Source organism: Heloderma suspectum, chromosome 10 (assembly GCF_057233095.1).
Source record: "Heloderma suspectum isolate Gila_16-S chromosome 10, 16-S_ref, whole genome shotgun sequence".
NCBI lineage: Eukaryota > Metazoa > Chordata > Lepidosauria > Squamata > Helodermatidae > Heloderma > Heloderma suspectum.
In genome coordinates, this window is record NC_139467.1 from 13,830,284 (window position 1) to 13,853,165 (window position 22,882).

A 22,882-nucleotide genomic window follows, 5' to 3' on the forward strand; every position below is an offset into this window, starting at 1 on the left:
AGGTAACTAGACTAGGTATCTATTTTCTCTATGTTCTTTGAGCAATACCTTACTATCAGAGTTCTCAGCTTTTCCAAGCATTCAGCTTCTCCAAAAAGTAGCTCTCTGATTTTCTTTCTTGTTTTGATTCTTCTTTCCTTCCAACCTTTCTCTCTATTTCACCCTTCCTCTACATTTTACTAAAAACATGTCTTTTTATGTGCTAAAGCCAACCTGTGCTCTGCTCACTTTTCCTCTGTGTTCTTTCTGTTGAGCTCCATGCAAACATTTCTGCCAAAGCTTCTGTATCTTGCAGAAATGAAACATATATTTCTCTCACAGCAGACATTTTGGCTCCAAAGAGCTGAACAAGGCTTCTGTCTGGTAGTTGAACCTCCTGTCCCCTCCCTTGCTTTGTAGACTGCCTGGACTTTTAACCTATTGATTTTACACAGACCAGCCTATACAGAAAACACTCACGCACGCGTGCGTGTGCACACACACACACACACACACACTAAAACAATTCAGAAAAAAGAGTAAATGTATCATAAAATAAAGAGTAATTACCACCAACAAAATAAAATTAATAAATAAGTTTTAAAACCCTGCCAGCACCTATATATACAATCATTCCTTCACATTACCTTAGGCAAAATGCCAGTAGAAATGTCAAGGGAAGCTAAAAGACACTTGATAAAATCACTAGCAAAAGCTCTCAATAGGTGTCCGGTTTCCTGAAACAAGGAGCTCTGGGCTTGGAACTCCCTGTCATGCTGGTGAGCTGTTTAGCAGAGCAAGGACAAGGAGTAGGTCTGCCAGGGAAAGGAAGCTGTCCAGCAAAAGATTCGGAATTAGTCAATTAGACATACACAAGTAAGAGCTGCAGAACAGATCGCACCGTTCCAGCAACAATACCCAATAAAGGAAGTGAGAGGTTTTATAGCCGCTGCTACAGCTTTCCCTGCAAAAGGCCCATTTGTTTTATTTGTTTTAATTATGAAAGCACATGTGAATTCTAACAAAGGCGTTCTGAATGAAAGTTCATTTTTTATTCGTCTGATCTGTTTGACTCGTTATTCGTTTGTTACCATTGGAATGAAACACTGAAGTCACTCAGGGTTTTTTTGTGTGGGGGAGATGAGAGAGAGAGAGAGAGAGAGAGGGAGGGAGAGAGATCAGTGAAAATGACAGATACAAAATAGGGTCTTTGTTCTATCTGTCTGAAATTTGGCAGCTCAGGGCCAAAATGGACATTAATTTAAATGTGCATCTAGCAGCTATGTCTTCTTTTCATTTTTTTACTCCAGTTACGGGGCGGGGGGGCATTCAGATCTTAACCCTACCTCCTCCCCCACAACCCGGCTAGGGTATCTTTCAATGACTGAACGCTCACCAGGCTTTCAGGCAGGAATTTTTCCAGCCCTGCCTGAAGATGCCAGGGAAATTTCATGCCAACTGGATGGAAAACACTGATGGTACAAGCAGAAGAAGAGTAGCTGGCTATCTCACTGAAAGCAATGGAAAGCGTATAGGATGTGCACCTTTTTAATGGACTATCAAATTAGGACCCTTTATCCAATATGTCTGAAAACTGGCAAGTCTGATGTCTGGAAGGTAGTAGAATGCCTGAGAATGTCATCCCGTTTCAGCAGAAAACACGGACGTTACCGGCAGCAGAAGACAGTGTGGGTCTCCCACTGAAACCACCAAATGATCAGTGGCTGGGGGAAAGGGGTGGGGCCAAGAGAAGGGAGTGTGGCCTTCTGGGGAACCTCAGAGGGCTGGATTTGGCCCCTAGGCCTGAGGTTTTGCACTCCTGGTCTCAGGCCAGTCTGCCCAGAAGGAGAGGGGAAGACAAATGTCAGCTGCTGAGCCTTCTCTGGGTTTTTGCTACTATTCACATGCAGGTGAGCAGGAAGCATGGAAGAGGAGCAGGGCCCAATGGATCTGGGGGTCAGCAGCAGCCACCTGGCTAGGGTGTGGGCCTCAGCAAGTGCCCAATGATGTTTACCCTGAACTCTTCCTGTCAATGGTGACAGCCCTGCCTGTTTTTGTGGCAAAGCCAGGTAGCTCTGATACGAATAATGCTGGTAGTTGGGTTGCTGGGCTATAAAACAGAACTTCTGTTTCACTGTAATGCTGATTTCAGGTAAAAGGTCCTAATGCAGGCCGCCCAACTGTCAGAGCTGAATGCAAGCAGCAGGATCTAAGTGGTGGTATCTGGCTCTCTTCTGGGGTAGAGAAGTACATTCATGTTGTCTTTGGTCCCTGAGAGTCTCTCCCTCCCCCCCCCCTCTCTCTCTCTCACACACACACACACACAGATGCTCCTGACTGCAGACCTCTCTCAACAGAGTCAACCCAAGCAGAGTCCAAAGAGCGCCCTGCTCACTTACTAGGGCAGGGGTTAGAACCTCTTTCAGCCAGAAGGCTGAATTCAGTTTTAGAGGCGCTCTTGATGGTTTCATTCCAGTAGTGGGTAGGGACAAAAGCAAAAGGAGTGGGGTCAGAATTCACACCCAGAGAAAGTCACAGCCAAGGCAGTGTGTAGTCAGTTGGAGGGCAGGGGGAGAGGGGAGAGGAGTTTTTGTGTGTCCATGTGAATGTGTGAGGCCAGCTTTGCAGGGATGCACTCTCAGAGTCTCAAGTCTTCTTTTCTGAATTGTGGCTCTGAGGATGACATTATTATCATTATCTGTCGTGTTATTCTTTGCAAAGCGTTCCTTGCAGAACTTGCTGGTGGGTTCCAAAAAAGATGATGATCATCATTATCATCTTATTACTATTTTGTGTGGGTGTGTAGATCGCTCTCCCACTGTTTTCTACTTATCAGCTTAATGTCACTGGATTATCTGTACAATGGGAGTTATTCCTGGAACCCATTCTCCTAATGAGTCCAAAGGAGTGCTTTCATGCAGTTGTGTGACACCCCCCTCCCACTTTCACTCATGATCTTAAAGTTCATGCACTTCACTTTCTCCTTTCTGTGATATGGATTGATGGCTGTGGAGATTCAAAAGCCTGCTCCACCTCTGGAGGTCCCTTGGCTCTGTCCCTGGGACCCCCACCTGCCTCAGTGGCCACCAGTCACCACTAGTGCTAGCTGACCATGGGGCAAGCCAGGCCAGAAATTATGGGATGCTGTTGGGCCTGGGCAGGAGACAGGCACAGGAGCAGAGAGTTGCAGGGCTCCCGGTTCATAGAATCATAGAATAGTAGGGTTGGAAGGGGCCTACAAGGCCATCGAGTCCAACCCCCTGCTCAATGCAGGAATCCAAGTCAGAGCATCCCTGTCAGATGGCTGTCCAGCCTCGTCTTGAACGCCTCCAGTGTGGGAGAGCCCACCACCTCCCTAGGTCATTGGTTCCATTGTCGTATTGCTCTAACAGTCAGGAAGTTTTTCCTGGTGTTCAGCCGGAATCTGGCTTCCTGTAACTTGAACCCATTATTCCGTGTACTGCACCCTGGGATGATCAAGAAGAGATCCTGGCCTTCCTCTCTGTGACAACCTTCAAGTACTTGAAGAGCGCTATCGTATCTCCCCTCGGTCTTCTCTTCTCAAGGCTAAACATGCCCAGTTCTTTCAGTCTGTCCTCATAGGGCTTTGTTTCTGGTCCCCTGATCATCTTTGTTGCCCTCCTCTGAACCCTCTCCAGTTTGTCTGCATCCTTCTTCAAGTGTGGTGCCCAGAACTGGACACAGTACTCCAGATTGTTGCAGAACTTAAGAGTCAGAGAGACCACGGAGTGAAGGAAAAAGAGTTTCTTTATTTAACGCGCGGGCTTAAGGCTAAAATCATTTCCAAAGAGCCAGAAGCCCCGATTTACATCAGCACATTGTTTTTATAGACATTGTGACACATATGAAACGGCTCCTCCTCCCCCTCCCGTGTGGGGTTGCAGTCCTCAACATTTCCTCTCTTAGCACCATTGTTTATATCCCAGGAACTGGGTTATAGGCCATGATAAACAAAGAACATAATATGCAAGAACATGATATCCACTATTCTTACCTTAGCCTTGCTAACTAGATAAGACATTCTTGCGTCTTGTCAGCTTACAAACATATATTTTAGAGAGCAAGACCTCAGCAAGAACATGAAGCATGAGACTGCATGAGGCTACTTAGTCTGACCCCCGATATGGCTGCTACAAGATGAGGCCTAACCAGTGCTGAGTAGAGGGGAACTAGTACTTCCCAGGATTTGGAAGCAATGCTTCTATGAATGCAGCCCAAAAGAGCATTTGCCTTTTTTGCAGCCACATCACATTGTTGGCTCATATTCAGCTTGTGATCGACAACAATTCCAAGATCCTTCTCGCTTGTAGGGTTGTTGAGCCATGTATCCCCCATCTTGTAACGGTGCATTTGGTTACTTTTTCCTAGGTGCAGAACTTGGCATTTCTCCCTATTAAATGTCATTCTGTTGTTTTCTTCCCAGCGCTCCAGTCTATCCAGATCACTTTGAATTTTGTTTCTGTCTTCCAAAGTATTAGCTATCCGGCCCAATTCTGTGTCATCTGGAAATCTGATCAGCATTCCCTGTACCTCCTCCTCCTCCTCCAAGTCATTAATAAAAATGAAGAGCACTGAGCCCAGGACTGAGCCCTGCGGTGCCCCACTCGTTACCTCTCCCCAGTTTGAGAAGGTCCCATTGATAAGCACTCCTTGAGTCCGATTCTGTAGCCAACTGTGGATCCACCGGATCGTTGTTTCATCTAGCCCACTTTGAGCTAGTTTGCTCATCAGGATATCATGGGGCACTTTGTCGAAAGCTTTGCTGAAGTTGAGGTCTATGATGTCTACAGCATTCTCACGGTCCACAAGGGAGGTTACTTGATCAAAAAATGAGATCAGATTTGTCTGGCAGGACTTGTTTTTGACAAATCCATGTTAAAAGGTTGGAAGTTAAATGAGCCCAAGGAGCAGAAGAGGTGAAGGGGAATGAGCAGAACTGCAACAAGATTCGGAGGCCTGCTAGGTGACAGCAGAGCTACCAATAAAGGCAGGAAAGAAGGGGTGGGCAGAGAGAGGGCAAACTCTGACCAATAACTGAAGACCATCTCCCCTAACCTGGTGCTCTCCAGATGTTTTGGACCAACTTCTCTCAGCCCCTGCCACCTTGGCTAATGGTCCTGAATGCTGGGATTTGTAGTCCAAAACATCTGGAGGCTTCCAGGTTGGGAAAGGCAGCTGTAGATTGAAAAGAGGGAGCTGGAGGGACAGATCAATGATGTCATAAACATGTCAGCCAGTAGGGAGTGTTTTCAGACTCTGCTGTTGCCAAGGGAACTTTAACTTTAAAAAACATAGCAGTTATGCTTTCAAAAACGGCATGCTTTCAAAAACGGTATCAGGAACAGCAGTGATCCTTTTCCCTCTAACTAAGTACGTAATTGACGTAATTATGGGACTGACACTGAAAGATGAGAGGGGAAGTCCCTGTTGGCACAGAAGCATTATCTAGCTTCCTGTCAGCACCTGATGGATGATATGTAATTGTTATGTAGCCTTGGACCAGGAACACCTTATGAGATCTGGTGGACTAACAACTAAGAGATACCAGCATAACTAACAGCCCAGTACTGGCCATGCTTACAGAGAAGTAAGTTGTTCTGAGTTCATTAGGACTTACTCCCAGGTAAGTGTGCACAACCATAACACAGACTTCATAGGAGGCAGGTCACATTGAACTCAGTGGGACTTCAGAGTAAACGTGCTTAAGGGTGCTTAAGCACTGAGCAGGGGGTTGGACTTGATGGCCTTGTAGGCCCCTTCCAACCCTACTATTCTATGATTCTATGATCCTATGATTCTATGCTCCATAATGCACCCACAGTTTGAGATAACATTTTCACATTTGAAGGTGAATTCTCATTTTGAGTGCCAAATTCCTTTTCCAAAAGCAGCATGGTGGAAAGGGAGACTTGCACAAATTTTGTTGAGTTAATTCATTTCAGAGCTAATATTAAACATTTGAAACAACGTGTGACAAAGGATATGAAGATCTGTAAAACTTGAGCTCATTGAGGTTCTAGGATTTCTGCCTCAAAGCTCATCCTGAACTCATGTCCATATCAGACTGTGAGCTCCCCCCACCCCAGTCACACAAAAAATTGTGTGGGTTTCTGTGGGCCTTTTCCCAAAGGTGCACATTTGCTGTGTGCATTTTTAAAAAGTAGATACTTTTCTCCCATTGATGAAAGCATAAGTGCACATTTGTTCAAAAGTACACACTTTTTTTGATGTGTACTTTTCAAAGGTATGCACTTTTTGAATGCACGTTTCTTTGGTCTGTGAATCACAGCACGAGTTCAAAAATGTGCAGAGTTTGACCAGCGATTGCATTTGAGTCTGTGTTCAAGTTTGGGAGGTGTGAACTGGGTAAATTCTGGTCTAAAACAAATTGAAACAAATTTATCATACATGACATCCCTATGTGTGGCTAGAAGCGCTGGATTGTACTGTAGTGGCAATAAGAACTTTGGTCTCCTACTCCTTTCCCCCCCAAGGATGCAGTGAATGGCTGGAATACCCATTAAGGATGGCTGTCATGGGGAAATCAGGCTATTTGGGGGCTCACCAGATTTCCCTAGTGCTTGCATTTGTGAGCCAAGCCATGGGCTTTCTCCCTGAAATCTGGGAACTTCCTTGGATTTTTTTTTAAATGGCCATTTATGCAAATTGCAGCCACAGTTTGCGTAATTTATTAAAATGTTGGCCATAATTTGTTTAATTTGCACAAATTGCGGCCAGTTATGACTTAAATTTGTGTAAATTATGCACATTGCAGCTGCAATTTGAGTAAATGGTGATTCCCCCCCCCCCGCCCCCAAATCTGCAAACTGGCTTGACTTCATATAGATCGAATTGGGCCAGCTGGAGGGATAGCAAACTGGAGTCTGGGGAGCTGAGCTGCTGAAAGCTCAGTGAACTTTGCCCCCCAGACACATTCTTCCAACATCCCTACTGCCCATCCTTTGGCTCCACCACCTTTCTACCTCACCTTTTGTCCTCAGCCCCAGAGGCCTGCAAAGATGTGCTTGCTTGTCTTTGCACATCGTTATGGTCCAAGCACAGGACAAGGGATGGTTTTGCCCAGTGATGGATCTTCCTAGTTGGACCAGGAACCATTCCACACTCCCCCTCCTCCTACTGTAGCCCCACACTTTAACCCAGGGGTGCAGAAACTGAGGCCCCAAGGCCAAATGTATGGGTCCCACTCCAGGATGTCCCAGAAAGCCAACTCCCCTATCCCTGGCCCTACCCCTTTCTCTCCAACCAGTGTTTGGTATTTTTCCAGTGTTGATGCAGTTTTTCCCCCATCTGAAAAGTGGAAATATCTTCCCGGAGGCTTAGTTACTTGCAGTAGGAGCTTTAAGCTACAATATCCTGGCATTTGTGTGGTTTCTGGCCCTGCCCCTTTTTCCTTCAGCCCCAGTCACCACTTGATTACAGCCCCAAGACCTTCTCCAAGATGGGATTTGGCCCTCAGACTGAAAGAGGTTCTGCACCCCTGCTTCAACCCTTTCCCTCCCAGAAGCTAGAACCCCTGCTCAGCTAGACTAAACTAGACACTCCTTGTGCAGCTGTTGCTGCCTCAGCTCCAGTTTTCCTTTCTCTTCCTCATGTGCTCCCAAGAACATGCAGACGTCTCTGATCTTCTCCCTCTTCTGCCTCCTGCTTGGTACAGGTAAGTCCATAGGGTTTAATCCTTTAGGCCTAAGAATAGGAAGCTACCATAGACCAGATCAGACTATTTGTCCATCCAGCACAATATTATCTTCTCTGATGAATGGCGGCTCTCCAGGATCTTGGGCAGAATATCTTCCTCATCCACTGGGGAATGGGGGGGAAACATACAAACGCCAGGGAACCCCAAATGTTTGGTGGTTGGGGCAAAGGGTGTGGGGTCAAGGGAAGGAGGAGCAGCCATCTGGCAACCCCAGATGGTTGGATGGTGACCCCAGGTGAGCCAGATTTGAACTGAGATCTGAGGTTCAACACCTCTGCCTTAAGGTGGATATTTTTTACCACATTGAGGTATAAGGATCTATTTTCTGCCCCACGTGTCTTTGTGAAAAGTCCTGTCCTATTAGGAAGGATTGTCTCTTATGACATCAATTCCCAATGTTTAAGTAAGGGGACCCACCAAAAAAGAATGTGTTTTTTATTTGGGAACTCACTTCGTTGATGAACTGGAATTGACCACCTACAGTTTGCAGGCCATCATCACCCATTGATGATGGCCTGCAAATTGATCCACTAAGGTTCTACCACTTTCTACTGAGGTGAAAACCCTCCAGCTGAGGACCAGTTCTCATTAAGACCAGGATCTCCCTCCACCACTTTAATAGGGCTAAAGAAGAAAGAGTTAATATTGCTGACATTTGGGGTTGGTGGGTGAATTCGTTCAGAGGGAGAGTAGGCTTAACATTAAAGAGGAGGTGGGCAAGGCTTTCTCCTTTCCTTTCCTTTCCTTTCCTTTCCTTTCCTTTCCTTTCCTTTCCTTTAAGAAAAAAATATTTGCCATTTCTTCAAGTAGCAACTAGGCTGGTCTCAGCAGCCTGGTGACCTTCTCTCCTAATTTGAGAAAGAATGTTTCCGTGGCAATGATGCTTCATCACCATCCTCCTCCTCAGGGGCAGTGTGTGTGTCTGTGTGTGTGTGTAGTTGGCTGCTTCCATTGGCATTCTATGAGTCCTTACCTGCAGTCCAACATGGTACAACCCAGTTTACCACCTCAGAGAGAACTAGGCCTGGCAAATGCTGGTGAAGGTGAAGGATAGTTCCTGGGAGTTATGACTTAACAGCCTCTCTCCTGCTCTTTGCAAAACAGAACTGCATATTATATTCTATACCAGCCTTCCCCAACCAGATGTTTTTGACCTCAACTCCCATCAACCTCAGCTGGCATGGCTGATGGCCAGAAATTCTGGAAGATGTAGTCAAAAACATCTGGAGGGCACCAGGCTGGGGAAGGCTGTTCCATACAATGTACTTCTTTTGGCTTGCCAGATGTTCACCCAAGGTCAGCAATGGAACATGAAGCAGTGACCATTTTGTGCTGTTCCAGGGATTACTTCACACTCCCTTCCACTCCTGACTGTTGTTGGTGGCTCTTTGCAACAGCCATACTTTAAGACCGTGGAGGTGGCCAGTACCACAGCTGTCTTCTCAGCAGAATGGCTATGCTCCCATCTGTTGTGCAGGACGAGAGTACCATTTTACATAGCAAGCACCTCCCCACCAAGTCTGAAACATCTAGCAGTTCTTATCAACATTGCCAATAACAACCGATGCAGCAGAGAGTGCAACATTGCAACCTGGATACTACCAGATGCTGTGAAAGGGGAGGGGAAGCAAGAACATGCAGCTGCCATTTTGGGTGGCCCATAAGGTTTCCATTTCATGTACAGCTTAGGCCTAGAAGGGTGTAACTCTCTTGGTGAGCATATGCAACGTTGCTGGAACAGTATCAGTGTTTTAATAGCCTGAGCCCCAAGATGTAGAAGTGCAAAAAGCATTAGCTTGGTGGGATGCCTGTAGGGGTGTATGAAACCCCCTTACCTGGACTCCATGGGGGTCCGCAGGCAGGGGAGGCGATCCGTCCCTCCCCCCTGGAATTCTCTCTGGCTGGCTCCACTCCACAGCGAGTCGGCGGAGCTGCCAGCCGGCTTTGAAGTGCCAGCGATACGGCCGCCATTGCCGTATTGCTGGTGGGCTAGATTGACTGCGGCCGCAAATGGCGTCCTGGATGCCATTTGCGGCCACAGTCTATCCGGCCCACCAGCGATACGGCAATGGCGGCCGTATCGCTGGCACTTCGGAGCTGGCTGGCAGGGAGGATCCGGTCAGCAAGGATTCCTCATGGAGGCAGAGGTAAGTCTTCCGATCTTCCACGGACTCTGGGGGGCCGGATTATTTTGAATCTGGCCTCACTGGGGTCCGTGGAGGTTTTCTCCCCCATCCTTAGATGCCTGTTTCCTTGAGAACAGGCCACACACAGGGAAGAGATGCAGGAAGTTCCTTATAGAAGAGGTACCTGTTATTACGGGGTGTGTGTGAGCAGGTCATGCTAGGGATGGTGGAGAAATCTGCCACGGACTCCAATGAGGCCGGATTCTTTAGAATCCAGCCCCCCGGAGTACATGGCAGAATGGACTGCTCCCCCCTGCCACCCCATGAAGCCCAGTCGGGATGGATCCTACCTGGCGCCAGCCAGTCCGGGTCCATGCTCTTCATTCCGCAGCCGGCCACTGCCGGGCTGTGGCCGCAAATGGCATCCAGTGTAGGGGACGTCATTTGCATCCCTGCCCTTTGCCGTGATAGGCTACATAAATATTTAGGTAGCCAAACACAAAACCAGCAGGGACGCCACTGGCATCTGCTATGCCATTGGTGTCCCTGCTCTTTGCCGTGATAGGCTATGTAAAGATTTACGTGGCCAATCATGGCAAAGAGCAGGGACGCAAATGGCGTCCCCTACGTTGGATGCCATTTGCAGCCACAGCCAGGCAGCGAACGGATGTCCAGCTGTGGGTGGCCCCAGCCGGCGGCTCTGTGAACTCGCTGTGGAGCGGAACCAGCCGGGGAGGATTCTGGGGGGAGGGATGGATTGCCTCCCTGCCCAGTGGACCCCGGAGCAGAACAGTAAGTGGGGTTTGTACACCCCAGGTCAATCACAGTAGTTATTTCTCCTCATCTGGACTATCAGCACAGTACCTGGCTTGTGGGTATCTGGATTGCTAGGATGCCAATGGACTGGGGACCCACAAAAGACTTCTCTAACTGGATCATACTTTTCATTGCTAAAATTAACCCTGGATTTGCACATATTCACCAGCTGACCCACCTCCACTAATATACATCCCTATTCCTTTCTGTTTGTTTGCTTGCTTGCTTACAAGCTTACACATCTCAGCCCTTTCATGGACTGTCCCAAAATTAGTGGTGTGTGTGATCCTGGACATGCCCATAGAGAAGCAACCAGGGAAGGAAAAATGGGAGGAGTGGTCTGCAATAGAGAAGCAATCATACTTCAGGCTCACGCGTCACTTGGGATGTTGGAGGAATCCACAATGGAGCCAAATGAATTCAGATTTTCATGACTCTGACCCACGGATTCATCAGCGGACTGGCTTTTCCTAGTTAGGCAGATTCTATGGACATTCGGACCATTTTTTTTTCTTTCCAGAATTTTACACAAATTTTGTCATAGAAAAATACATAAAAATATTTTTTTTAATGGCCAAGAATGCAGATTTTCCTAAAGCTGGACAATGCACATGGGCGGGGGGATTTGCACATTTTGGGGAAATTTGCACATTTTTGCACATGCGAATTTGCACAAATTCACATTTGCACAAATGCAAATTTGTGCAAATTTGGAAACAAAAAAATCTGAGTCTGTCAATGGTCAGACAATGGAACGAAAGGCACCTGACAATCTCCAAACCACAGATGGAACCGATTTTATACAATCCGTACATCCCTACGTGTCACCAACTGAAAAAAAAAAAGCCAGAACTGGCCACAATGTTTTATGCTATTCTGCTGTTTCTCTCTTCCAGGAAATTGCCTGCAATGTGAATACTGCCGAGACAAGAGTGGGTCATGCATAGGTGTGCCATATACCTGCCCAGGATCTGAAAATGCCTGCCTCACCCTCACCATGGAGAACATTGTTGGTGGGTGATTTTGCCTCTTTCTAGAGTCGGACATGACTGAACGACTGAACAGCAACAACAAGGGAATGGTTTGCTCCATTTTGGGGAGTTCTGCCAATAAGATGTGAATGTAGAGTGTGAAACAAGGGTCTAAAGTTAGGAATGGTTGCACTCCCCTCTTTTTAATGCTTTAAATATCATGGATTCATCCAAAGAATCATGGGAATTGAAGCTTGATATGGGTGTTCAGAATTCTCCTTTAGAGATTGCCTAGCAGGCCACACAGAAGAAAGTTCTCCACATTTTCCTGGTGAGAAGGAATGACAGCTAACCTCTGTGGGTCTGTAGTGTAGATAACATGTCTAGATAGCCTTCCTGAACCTGGATCCCTCCAGATGTTTTGGGCTACAACTCCCATCATCCATCATCCCCAACCATTGGCCATGTTGGCTGGGGCTGATGAGAGCTGTGGGCCAAAACATCATGAGCAATCTGGATTGGGGAACTCTGCTCTAAGAGATTAAGAATTGCAATGATAAGTGGGCATACCTAGAGGAAGATTCCCAATTTCAAGTATTAAAATGTTTGAGAATTTCTTCCAAGCAAACATGTAGGATTGGGCAGAAAAGGGAAGATTCTCTGAGGGCCAGTGCAGGGCCACATACAGGATTTTCTGGGCCAGGCGCAAAATTTGTTCTCACCTCCACCTCCTTCCACCATTCTACTTCTTTCAGCATTTGGAAGGAAGAATGAAATAAAAATGAGTCCAACCATGAAAGGCATTATGAAGAAGCGGTGTGGTGGTAGGAACTGACAGGCATCCACACATATGCGCACAAATAGTTTATAACCTGAACATGTTCTAAGACCCCTCCCCCCACCTTGCTGCCCCAACACCACTGCAACCACAAATTGAAGAAGATAAAATTTCACACAGAGACACTAATGTGGCCCTTCTACAAGTTCTGGGAGCCCAATCGAGTGCCTTATGTCAAGACTGCCCCTGCTGTCTTCTGAACCCTCCAAGAGCAGGAATCAACAGTCAGACAAAAGGGCTGCTTTCCAAAGCTTTATTTCCATTCAGCCTAATGAGGCTTACAGATGCTAATTGCCTGAGACTCGGAGGAAATACAAAGGAACAGCCTACCACGGGTTTCTAAGAGTTAGGACATCAGTTGGTCTCCATTTGGAGAAAAGCACAGCAACTCTCTGAACTTAAGGAGTAGGAGGGGAAATTCTCCCCCTTTCCCATGGGGCCTCAAGGTGCAGCTGCTGATGTTGAGCCAACTGGGCTGAGCGCCTCAGCTCGGCTCACGCAACCTCTCACTTGTGCCTGCGCCTCATATCTAAAAGCTCAAGTTGTCCCTCCTTTTCCATACCAGGGTCAGTATTGCTCCTAGGAATGTGGGGGGGGGGGCTCCCCCTCCAGCTGTGCCTCTGAAACTTCCTCTTTCACGGATTGTATCTCCTCCTCAGAATCAGAGCTACTTTGGGACTCTATGGGCTCAGATCCAACCCTGACACCTTATGACCAGTGCCACTCCAGGTTTTTGAGAGCCTTTAGGCAAGACACCCTCAATGGGCCCACTCACTCAGTGAGGCTACCTTCTCACCACGTTTGTCACTCTTGCCCCTTCTCATCTTTCTCATCATTGCTACTACTTGCTTGCTCGAGAGGCAGAGAGGCAGTGAGCGAGGAGGCCATGGCATCTCCTGCTTCTCCCTTACACCCCCTTTGTTGACTGGACCACAGTGAGAGGCAGGTGAACAAGCAGGTTGCAAGGGTGAAGAGGAGCAGCAACTCCAGGGGCCTCATGGCAGTGGGCCCCTGCTAGGGTGTGGGCTTCGGCAGGTGGCCAACCATACCTACCCTTGGTGCCAGTCCTCCTTATAACCCCCCCTCCACTTTCAGACATCCTGGAACCATGATGAATGTCCCTTTCTCCTTGATCCCCCCATTACTTTGTTAGGTGATTTTTTTTTTTAATTTAAAGAAGCAGGATATATAGTTTAAGAATAAATAGCAAAAATAAATAGCAAAAATAAATGTATGTTATTGTTTTTCCTTTGTGAAAACCCCAGATGAAGAGAGATGGCTTGCCACATACAAAGGCTGCACAAAAACCAAGTATTGTCCTCCATCTCCCATGAGTTTCTCCTTTCCTTCCCAGCGCAAATGGATATCCTCCAAGTGTTGCCACAAGGACCTCTGCAACCACGGAGAGGTGAAGGGTAAGGGTCCCATCCTTTTTAAAGCCTCCCCTCTACTTCTATTCTAAGGAGCAGTTCACATGGCCTGAATGGCTCCCGGCAATGGACACCATGTGTTCCTAGGCACACACGGGTAGGGAGAATTGTGAATGGAAACAGCAAGAGCTTCCCAGGAAGTGATGCCTGCAATCATGGTGGTTGAAAAAAGCACCATTGCAATGACAGGAGTAATCACTGGTTACCGGTTTAGTTTACATTAGGGATGGCTGTACCTGGCCCTCTTGGGGTCCTAGTCGCCATGGTCCTCTAAGGTTCCCCAGATGGCGACACACACTTTTCCTGGCCACACCCCTTTCCCCTGACTGCCAATCGCTGGGTTGTTTCCTGTCTTGTGTGTGATTTCTTCCCCATTCTAAAAGGTTGGATTGCCTCTCCTTAGAGCTGTGCACAAATAGCCTCTTGAAATTTTCCACCTTACTCGTGGCCAGAGAAACTTGGGAGACAATTTCACCGCATTTCTCCAGGGGGAGGAGAAATTCTCAACTGTTTCTCCCAGCTAGGGCTCCCCATTGGCAGGGCTTGTAGCACAGCTTCTTTCTTTTTCCCTAAGGGTTTTGGGGTTTTTCGTGCTGCAGCGGCATCAGCTGTCTTGGCAAGCTGGCCCCCAGTTTGCAATGCAGATGGGGGCATTGTGTCTTGTTCCAGGGACGAGGTGGAGTCCGTGCTCTGCCAAAATCTGTCCTCCAATTTCCTGAAAGTTTTCTCCCTCCATGAAAAAGGTTTCCATTGTTCTGCCTCATTCAATATGTTTTATCATTCATGCTTGTGGTGTTTTTGAGTTTACTGAATCACAGCTAGCCTCCCAGGCTGCCTGCACATCCTGATCTGAAAAAGCCCCACGGGAGGAATTACCTCATGGTGCCTTAAACTAGGGGTGGACGAAAGTCCCTTACCTGTCCTCGAAGGATGTTCGCGGTGGGGGGGAGGCGCTTCGCTGCTCCCCCCGCGAAGTTCCTGCCGGGGGGGGAGGCTTCCTGCCTCGGCCTGGCCGAAATTCAGGCCGGGGGGGAGGCTTCCTGCCTCGGCCCGGCCAAAATTCAGGCCGGGGAGGAGGCTTCCCGCCTCGCCCGGCCGCGAATGCCAAAGTTTAAAAAAAAAACAAAAACGCTCCCTGATAGGCTACGTGACGATTCACGTAGCCTATCACGGCTAGATCTGCAAAGTCAGCCGTGATAGGCTACGTCAATCGTCACGTAGCCTATCACGGGTGACTTTAAAAAAAAAAGTTAAAAAAAGCGCGTACGCTAATGGCGGCCCCCATAGGGAGCCGCCATTCGCGTTTCTTATTTGGTCGCTGTAGTCTACGTAAATGTTTACATAGACTACGGCGAAAATAAGGGCAACGCAAATAGCGTTGCCCTTATTTTCGCCGTAGTCTACGTAAATCTTTACGTAGACTACAGCGACCAAATAAGAAACGGGAATGGCGGCTCCCTATGGGGGCCGCCATTAGCGTACGCGCTTTTTTCTTTTTTTTTTTAAAGTCACCCATGATAGGCTACGTGACGATTGACGTAGCCTATCACAGCTGACTTTGCAGATGTAGCCGTGATAGGCTACGTGAATCGTCACGTAGCCTATCAGGGGGCGTTTTTTTTTTCTTTTATTGCAATGGCAGCGGCGGCAGCCGGTCGAAAGACCGGCTGCCGCTCCCGCCCCGCTCAAACACCCGCCAAACTGCCAGCCGGACCCGCCGCCGGGAGGGACATTCGGCGAAGGTAAGTCCCGTCTCGGGGGGGGTGCGGGGTGCGGGGGGGTTCGGAGGATTTCTCCCCAAAACTTGTTCGGGGGGCCGAACACGTTGGCGCTCGGCCCCCCGAAGTTTCGGGGAGAAATTCTCCGCCAACCCTACCTTAAACTGGGCTTTAATTGAAGAAGTGCAGGAAGCTGAGGAGGCTACAGGCAGCCAGAGAGGTGATTGTACAATGAAAGACAGGACACTTGTGCTCACTCCTCTCCTCGGAACCTCCTGAGTAAGCCAAGCCCAAAAAACTAGGGTTGGTGGAGAATTTCTCCCCGAAACTTCGGGGGGCCGAGCGCCAACATGTTTGGCCCCCCAAACAAGTTTCGGGGAGAAATTCTCCGCACACCCCTGCCCCCCGCACCCCCCCCCGGGACGGGACTTACCTTTGGCGAATGTCCCTCCCGGCGGCGGGTCCGGCCGGCGGTTAAGCGGGTCTTCGTCCGGGGCGGGAGAGGCAGCCGGTCTTTCGACCGGCTGCCGCCACCGCCATTCCAATAAAAGAAAAAAAAATGCCCCCGTGATAGGCTACGTGATGATTAACGTAGCCTATCACGGCTAGATTTGCAAAGTCACCCGTGATAGGCTACGTGACGATTTACGTAGCCTATCACGGCTGACTTTGCAGATCTAGCCGTGATAGGCTACGTTAATCGTCACGTAGCCTATCACGGGGGCGTTTGTTTTTTTTTTAAACTTTTTAGTTCGCGGTCAGGCGAGGCGAGGCGCCTCCTCCCCAGCCTGAATTTCGGCCGGGCGAGGCGGGAAGCCTCCCCCCCCGGCCTGAACTTCGGGGGGAGAGCAGCGAAGCACCTCCCCCCCACCGCGAAAAGCTTCGAGGACAGGTAAGGGACTTTCGTGCACCCCTACAAGAAACCCAAACCCAACCCATGAGAATTTCTCTGAAATTTCTTCTCTTTTCGATTTCTTTTCGGAAGCAATTTCTCTTCTATGGAACTGAATGAGAATGGTTGAAAAAAACGCGGGATACATTTTTGGCACAACACTACCTCTCATCTGGTTTAGTGGCTGGCAGTAAGAAGTGTAAGCTACCATATGCTGGTATCCTGGCCCATGCTCCACCACTGAAAAGCAGCCCCCAAGAATGTCATCCCTCAGGCTGAAAGAGGCTCCTCACCCCTGGTTTACATGAGGGATGCTGGAGAAATTCGAGACGGACTAAAAAGAGCTTGGATTTCTCAGAATCCCACTTGTGGAATCTGCTGCAGACCGACTTCCTCAGGCCATGCGGAGTCCATGGACTTTCGGATCTTTTTTTTTAACTTTCCTGAAATGTATGCATATTTATTTGTAGGAGAATATGCAAGTTTCTGCTGAGACTGGTAAATATATGCAGGGAAATGTGGAATGGAATGGGGGACTATACACTAAATGTTGCATACTAAGGTAAATTACGCAAATTGTTGCAAACCCTCTTGAGGAATTATTTGTGTATTTTCCCCATTCCCCGCCCCCAACTGAATCTGTCTGTGAATGGAAGATGAAAAAAAAGGGCCCCTGACAATCCATAAAATACAGATGGAGCAGATTTTATACCATACATCCCTAGTTTACATGCTACCTAGAGTACAGCCATCATGTTCTTATTTTCACAATCCAGGGTGACTGAATGTGTCCAGTGGTAGCAGGAATGCACCTTTCGGCTCTACATGATCTCTATGTGTCTATTTTATTTTATTTTATTTTATTTTTTAATTTTAATTTATTTTATTTAAAACTATTTCTATACCACTTGTCATGTACAACACATCCAGGGGGGTTACAACAGTGGGGGCTGGTGGCTACATTTTGGGTGGGGTGTAAAACCATTCTGGGTTTCAGTCAGAACCAGCCAGAACTCTAAAGGAGCTACCCAAGGTGCTGAACCTTATCCTCAAAATAGGTTCATCCTCTTGGATAGCTCCTTTAGTGTTCTGGCTGGCTTTGACTGAAACCCAGAAAGGATTCACAGCCCCACTGAAATTGGATCAACCAGCCTCCACTGGTTTACAATGAGAAAACTTTGGCATTCAGTCATAGACAGTTGGGCTTTGGAAGCATATAACTACATTTGCATATTGTCCATGTACATGGTCGCAAACTCTGGTGCAATCCAGTTGTCTAATTGTAGACTACAGCTGTACATACATGCATAGATTATATTCTGATTGGGATGGATGAACAAAGCAGCTTTGTTCCCTTCCAAGTTCACATGTTTGCCCTAAACAAATTCTGTCCCATCCTATTTCCATGTGGATTTTAAAAGAAATATCCTTAAAAATCAGTTTGGTTTAACTGAACTTTAAAAGTTAACTTTTAAAGAAGTACAGACTTACAAAATGGTGTGAGGGCTCCATGGTCCCCCCGCCACCTGATTTAAAGCTGCTTGCTGCCATGTGGGATAACTATTATTTCTCTATTATGTATTTAAAATATTTCTAGGCCACCTTTAAGGTCAAAAGCCCTTCCAAGGTGACTTACATGGTAAAATCCCATACAATAAAATCCCAAACAATGATAAAACGTCAAACATTAATAAAATGAACAATGAAAAATGAAATAGCCACACAGTCACAGATGAAAACCAGGAATGGTTCAACAAAACATATGGAAGGGCCAGCGTAAGTCTACAGGGTCTTCTTAAAAGTTTACTATGATGGGACCATTCTGTTGCTTCCTGGGTAATTGTAGGGAGAAGAACCGTGATGTTCTTAAGGTGGCAGCCATCTTTTTTTTAATGTCCCTGTCAGGCCATTGTATGGGGGGGGGGGAAGAGATGTGTGCCCAATAGATACATGGTGGCTTTTCCATACAGTTACCCAGCTAGTAACAGCACTTCATAATGTACTGTCTCTACCTGGGCATTTTTAGAAAGTGTGTGTGTGGGGGGGGAGGGAGGGGTTGTATTTTTTTTTAAGGAAATAAAAAACTTCACAGTTTCTCGTTTTAGTAATGTAAGTACTGTAGGGTGGTATGAAACAATGGATCAATTTATAGAATGGCAGACAAATGTCATAGAATCATAAAATAGTAGGTTGGAAGGGACCTAGAAGGCCATCAAGTCCAACCCCCTGCTCAGTGCAGGAATCCAAGTCAAAGCATCCCTGACAGATGGTGTCCAGCCTCGTCTTGAATGCCTCCAGTGTGGCGAGCCCACCACCTGCCTAGGTAACTGGTTCCATTGTCATATTGCTCTAACAGTCAGGAGGTTTTTCCTGATGTTCAGCCAGAATCTGGCTTTGTATATCTAAGTTCCACTCTGAAGATGGGTTGAGAGGGGAGAATTTTCAAATGTTTGCATCACAAAAAGAGAGCAAACAAAACTATCCCCCACTGACTTGTTCTGATCTTCTGCTGAATACATTGAGGTTGCAGCTGGGACAGGCAGGTGCAAACTGCTACCCTCCTCTCATACATTCTGTCACCTGGGACTTGAAGGTGAGAATGTGAAGGTTTGTGTGTGAATGTACCCCCCAGGACTAGCTGGAATATTGACACTGCATAAAATGAGAGGTGCAAACATTTTTACCTAAAGCAAAATTCAGAGCAAATGTGGAGGTTTTTCCTTTGGTGAAACATTTGAGGAATTTTGCAGTAAAACAAAAGAGAAACAATTGGAGGGTAGGTAACCCCCCCCCCTTTAGAATCATAAAGTTCATCTGGTGGAAAATAGGAGAGGCTGTTCTTAACACTCTCTGCACTTGTTCCCAGTGTCACGACTAGGGATGAAGCCAAATAGACAGAAGTGTGCTGGATGCTTCTCGACACATCCAAGATGCCATCCCGATAAGATGTTAACGTGCTATGGCCAGGAACACAAATGCATCTCCTATGATGTGACTGTGGAAGAGGGTAAGATCTAAGGGGGGTGCAAGTATAGTAGGGATGTCGGAGAAATCTGAAATGGATTCAAATGACTTTGGATTTCTATGAATCTGACCCACAGACTCTGCAGTGGAACATCATCTTATGAGTCACATGGATGCCGCAGACTTGAGGACCATGTTTTTGCTTTCCAGAGCTGAATGCAAATTTAGTTGTACAAAGGTTACTGGAAAGTATGCAAACTCGCACACAATATTTGACACATCTCTGATCAGCCTCTCTTGTGTAGCACTCTTTTGGTGGTGGTGGTGTTCTCTCTGTTCATGATGGTGTGCTGAGCTAAGAAAAATAGGCAAAATGTTAAGTGCCAGAGAAAGTTAGGTAAATTGTGGTGGGTTTTTTTGTGTACTTTTTCTGAAGGTGTGTGTGTGTATGTACGTGTGTGTAATCCGATTTGGTTAATGAGCGGATGTAAGACACCTGGAAATCTGTGAATCACAGATGGAACAAATTCAACAAAATCTGTACATCCCTAGTCTGTAGTACTGCCATTGTATTTTTGTTGAAATAATGGAAATGGTGCAGAGGAGTAGACGATGAGCATGGATGGAAAGCTGAAGGAAAGAGGACAATTCAAGATTGCAGGCCACTCCAAGCAGTAGCTTCACCTTGTTCAACAGCCCTGCTGGCCTTTCCTTTGAAAACATGTGCCAGATATCCTCAAAAGGTCATGGCTGCTTCTGCACAACCTCCCTCCCAACAGTGATCATTCTGAAATTGGTGTGCTCGACCCCTCCAGAAGAAACAACTATCCCTGATATTGTCATCTATTTCAACCAAGAAATAATAATAAAAAGTTATTAGCAGTTCCTTTAAAGAACAAAAGAAAATACAGAGACATGTATAGGGACATGTGTGTCAGCAGAACTCGAGCCTGCTGAAGTTCTCCAAATTATTTCTCAAAGCTTGCTCTGATTTGAATATGTATCAGATGGCGAGCTTTATTTTTTTTTCTTGGTGCATGAAAATCCATGCATATTTTTGGGCATATTTTTCCCAAAAGCATGCAGCAGTTGTGTGCATCCTTGAAATGCACGCATTCTTCTCCCATTGATTAAAGTATACTTGTGCACATTTTTCAAAAAGGAAGCATTTTTTCATGCACATTTTTCAAATGTACAGATGCTGTCGAACACATTTTTGGGGGTCCGTGAATCACTTTGCAAGCTCAGAAATAGACGGACTTTTTCTGAAGATTGCATCTGGGGCTGTGCTTGGTCCAGAAGGGGTAAACTGTGTAAATCCTGGTAAAAAAAATGAACTGGAATGAATTTTTCCTATGTAGCACAAAAAAACCTACCTATTTTTCTGACATTTGAGAGGGGACATTTGGAAGGATTGTCTGCCACTATAATCAAATTCTGATACATTTCTTTCTTAATTCCTGCAGGTAACGATGTCTATGTGTATGCTAAAAGTGGCTGTGGGACCAAGCATGCCTGCATGAACAGGACACTGACTTTTGGGGTGCTTGGATTATATATAGAAAGTTGGGTGAATGTCAAGTGCACTCCACCTCCTAGAAGATTCACCTGAATCAGCGAGTAGATAGTCCCTTAGAACACCAGAGACTCTAGCTAAATTAAACATCTGCTGCAGCATTTCTAAAGGGGTTAATATACATATATCTTATATTATTTATATCTTATATGTTTAGGCATAATTCTTACTAGCCCATTTTCATTTCTATTGGTTTATGAGATAGGATAAATTGTCTTCACTTTTCCTTGTGGTTGAATAAAATCATGTCACATGAAAATATCTTGCTTCTTTAATGCTCGCTGGACCAAACTTGGAATACTGTATACAGTCCTGGTCACCACACCTTAAAAGGGTTATTTTAGAGTTGGAAGAAGTGCAGAAAAGGGCAACTAAAATGATCAGGGGGCTGGAGCAACTCCCCTATGAGGACTGAGGAAAGGTTACAAACCTTGGGGACTATTTAGCTTAGAAAAAAGCTGAGTAAGAAAGGAAACGATGGAGGTGTATAAAATCATACATGGCATGGAGAAAGTGGATAGGTTCTCTCTCTCTCTGATGATAACACTAGAACCTGGGGTCATCCAATGAAGCTGGTTGGTGGGAGATTCAGGGCAGAGAAAAGGAGGGACTTATTCATACAGCACATACTTAAACTGTGGAATTCGCTACCACAAGATGTAGTGAATGCCACCAATCTAGGTAGCCTTAAAAGGGGATTAGAGAAATTCATGGAGGATAAGGCAATCAATGGCTACTAGTCTTGACAGCTATATGCTTCCTCCACCAGTTGCTGGGGAACATGGGCAGGAGGGTGCTGTTGCACTCATGTCCTGCTTGTGAGTTTCCTGTGGGCAGCTGGTTGGCCACTGTGTGAACAGAATGATGGACTACATGGACCCTTGGTCTGATCCAGCATGGCCCTTCTTATGTTCTTATGTTCATGTACCATTAAATATCTCAATGTGGAAGGAGTCATCTTCTCTTCCTTGTACCCTCCCCATCATCCACCCCTTCCCTACTTGCTTCATTGTGGGGGATGCCCTAAGTTCTGTTCAGTTATAGCAAGGGTGGTCAACAGACGGCCCATGGGCCACAGGTGCCCCCAGGCCATTTTTGTCATGTCCGCACTTATATTAATTTCCTTATATTCAAATGTTGAATATAAGAAAATGACTGTAAGGGTGCTCTCTTCTATTGCTTAATGACTGTATGTTAGTAGCCTGTTTAGATAAAGTAATATTATCAGAGTTTTTGATATCATTTATTTTTCCAGTTTACTTATTGCAATTGTTTTATTGCTTATTGAGGGACATACTGCCTCTGATAGTGCAGGTAATATATAGCCACTATGACTAGTAGCTACTGACAGCCTTATCGTCCATGAATTTGTCTAATTGCCCTTGAAAGCCATCCAAGTTGGCAGCGATCACTACATCTAGTGGGAGCAGATTCCATGATCAACTATGTGTTGTGTGAAGAAGTACTTTGTTATATCTGTACCCATGGATTCCATGAATAGCGCCCATCATTTGCAAACCTACCCTCTTCTTACTCTACCCATTGGCCTCAGTCCCAGATGCCTCAGAATGTTGTCATGGTCACTTGCCTTTGCATGTCGTTATGGTCTCCAAACCCAGCACAGGTGTTGGCTTCATCCTGTAATTGATCATCTCTGGAGCCCTATGGACCAGGAACTGTACCACACACCCCATCCTCCTTGCCTACCCAACCATCCTACCTTCTTCAGCCCAGAAGCTATAAATCCTGACCAGCCAGACTTAACTAATCACCCCCATGCCATTGCCACCTTGGCCCAAGTCTTTCTGTCCTTCTCTTGTGTGTTCTCAAGACC

General features: G+C 46.5%; 1 protein-coding gene across 1 annotated transcript; it reads left to right on the forward strand.

Moving 5' to 3' along the window:
• Positions 1–13,739: 13,739 nt before the first annotated feature.
• On the forward strand, positions 13,740–21,303 carry LOC146337745 (uncharacterized). Its single transcript, XM_084815210.1, has 3 exons — positions 13,740–13,883; positions 19,375–19,515; positions 20,939–21,303. The coding sequence occupies exons 1-3, from the start codon at positions 13,799–13,801 to the stop codon at positions 21,082–21,084; spliced, it is 372 nt and encodes a 123-aa protein (XP_084671336.1). The 5' UTR covers positions 13,740–13,798; the 3' UTR covers positions 21,085–21,303.
• The last annotated feature ends 1,579 nt before the right edge of the window (positions 21,304–22,882 follow it).

Coding starts and splice junctions, on each gene's coding strand:
- LOC146337745 (XM_084815210.1), top strand. CDS start 13,799: ATGAGTTTCTCCTTTCCTTCCCAGCGCAAATGGATATCCTCCAAGTGT. Junction 13,884..19,374: donor CAACCACGGAGAGGTGAAGG/GTAAGGGTCCCA, acceptor ACTTGTTCCCAG/TGTCACGACTAGGGATGAAG. Junction 19,516..20,938: donor TGATGTGACTGTGGAAGAGG/GTAAGATCTAAG, acceptor TAATTCCTGCAG/GTAACGATGTCTATGTGTAT.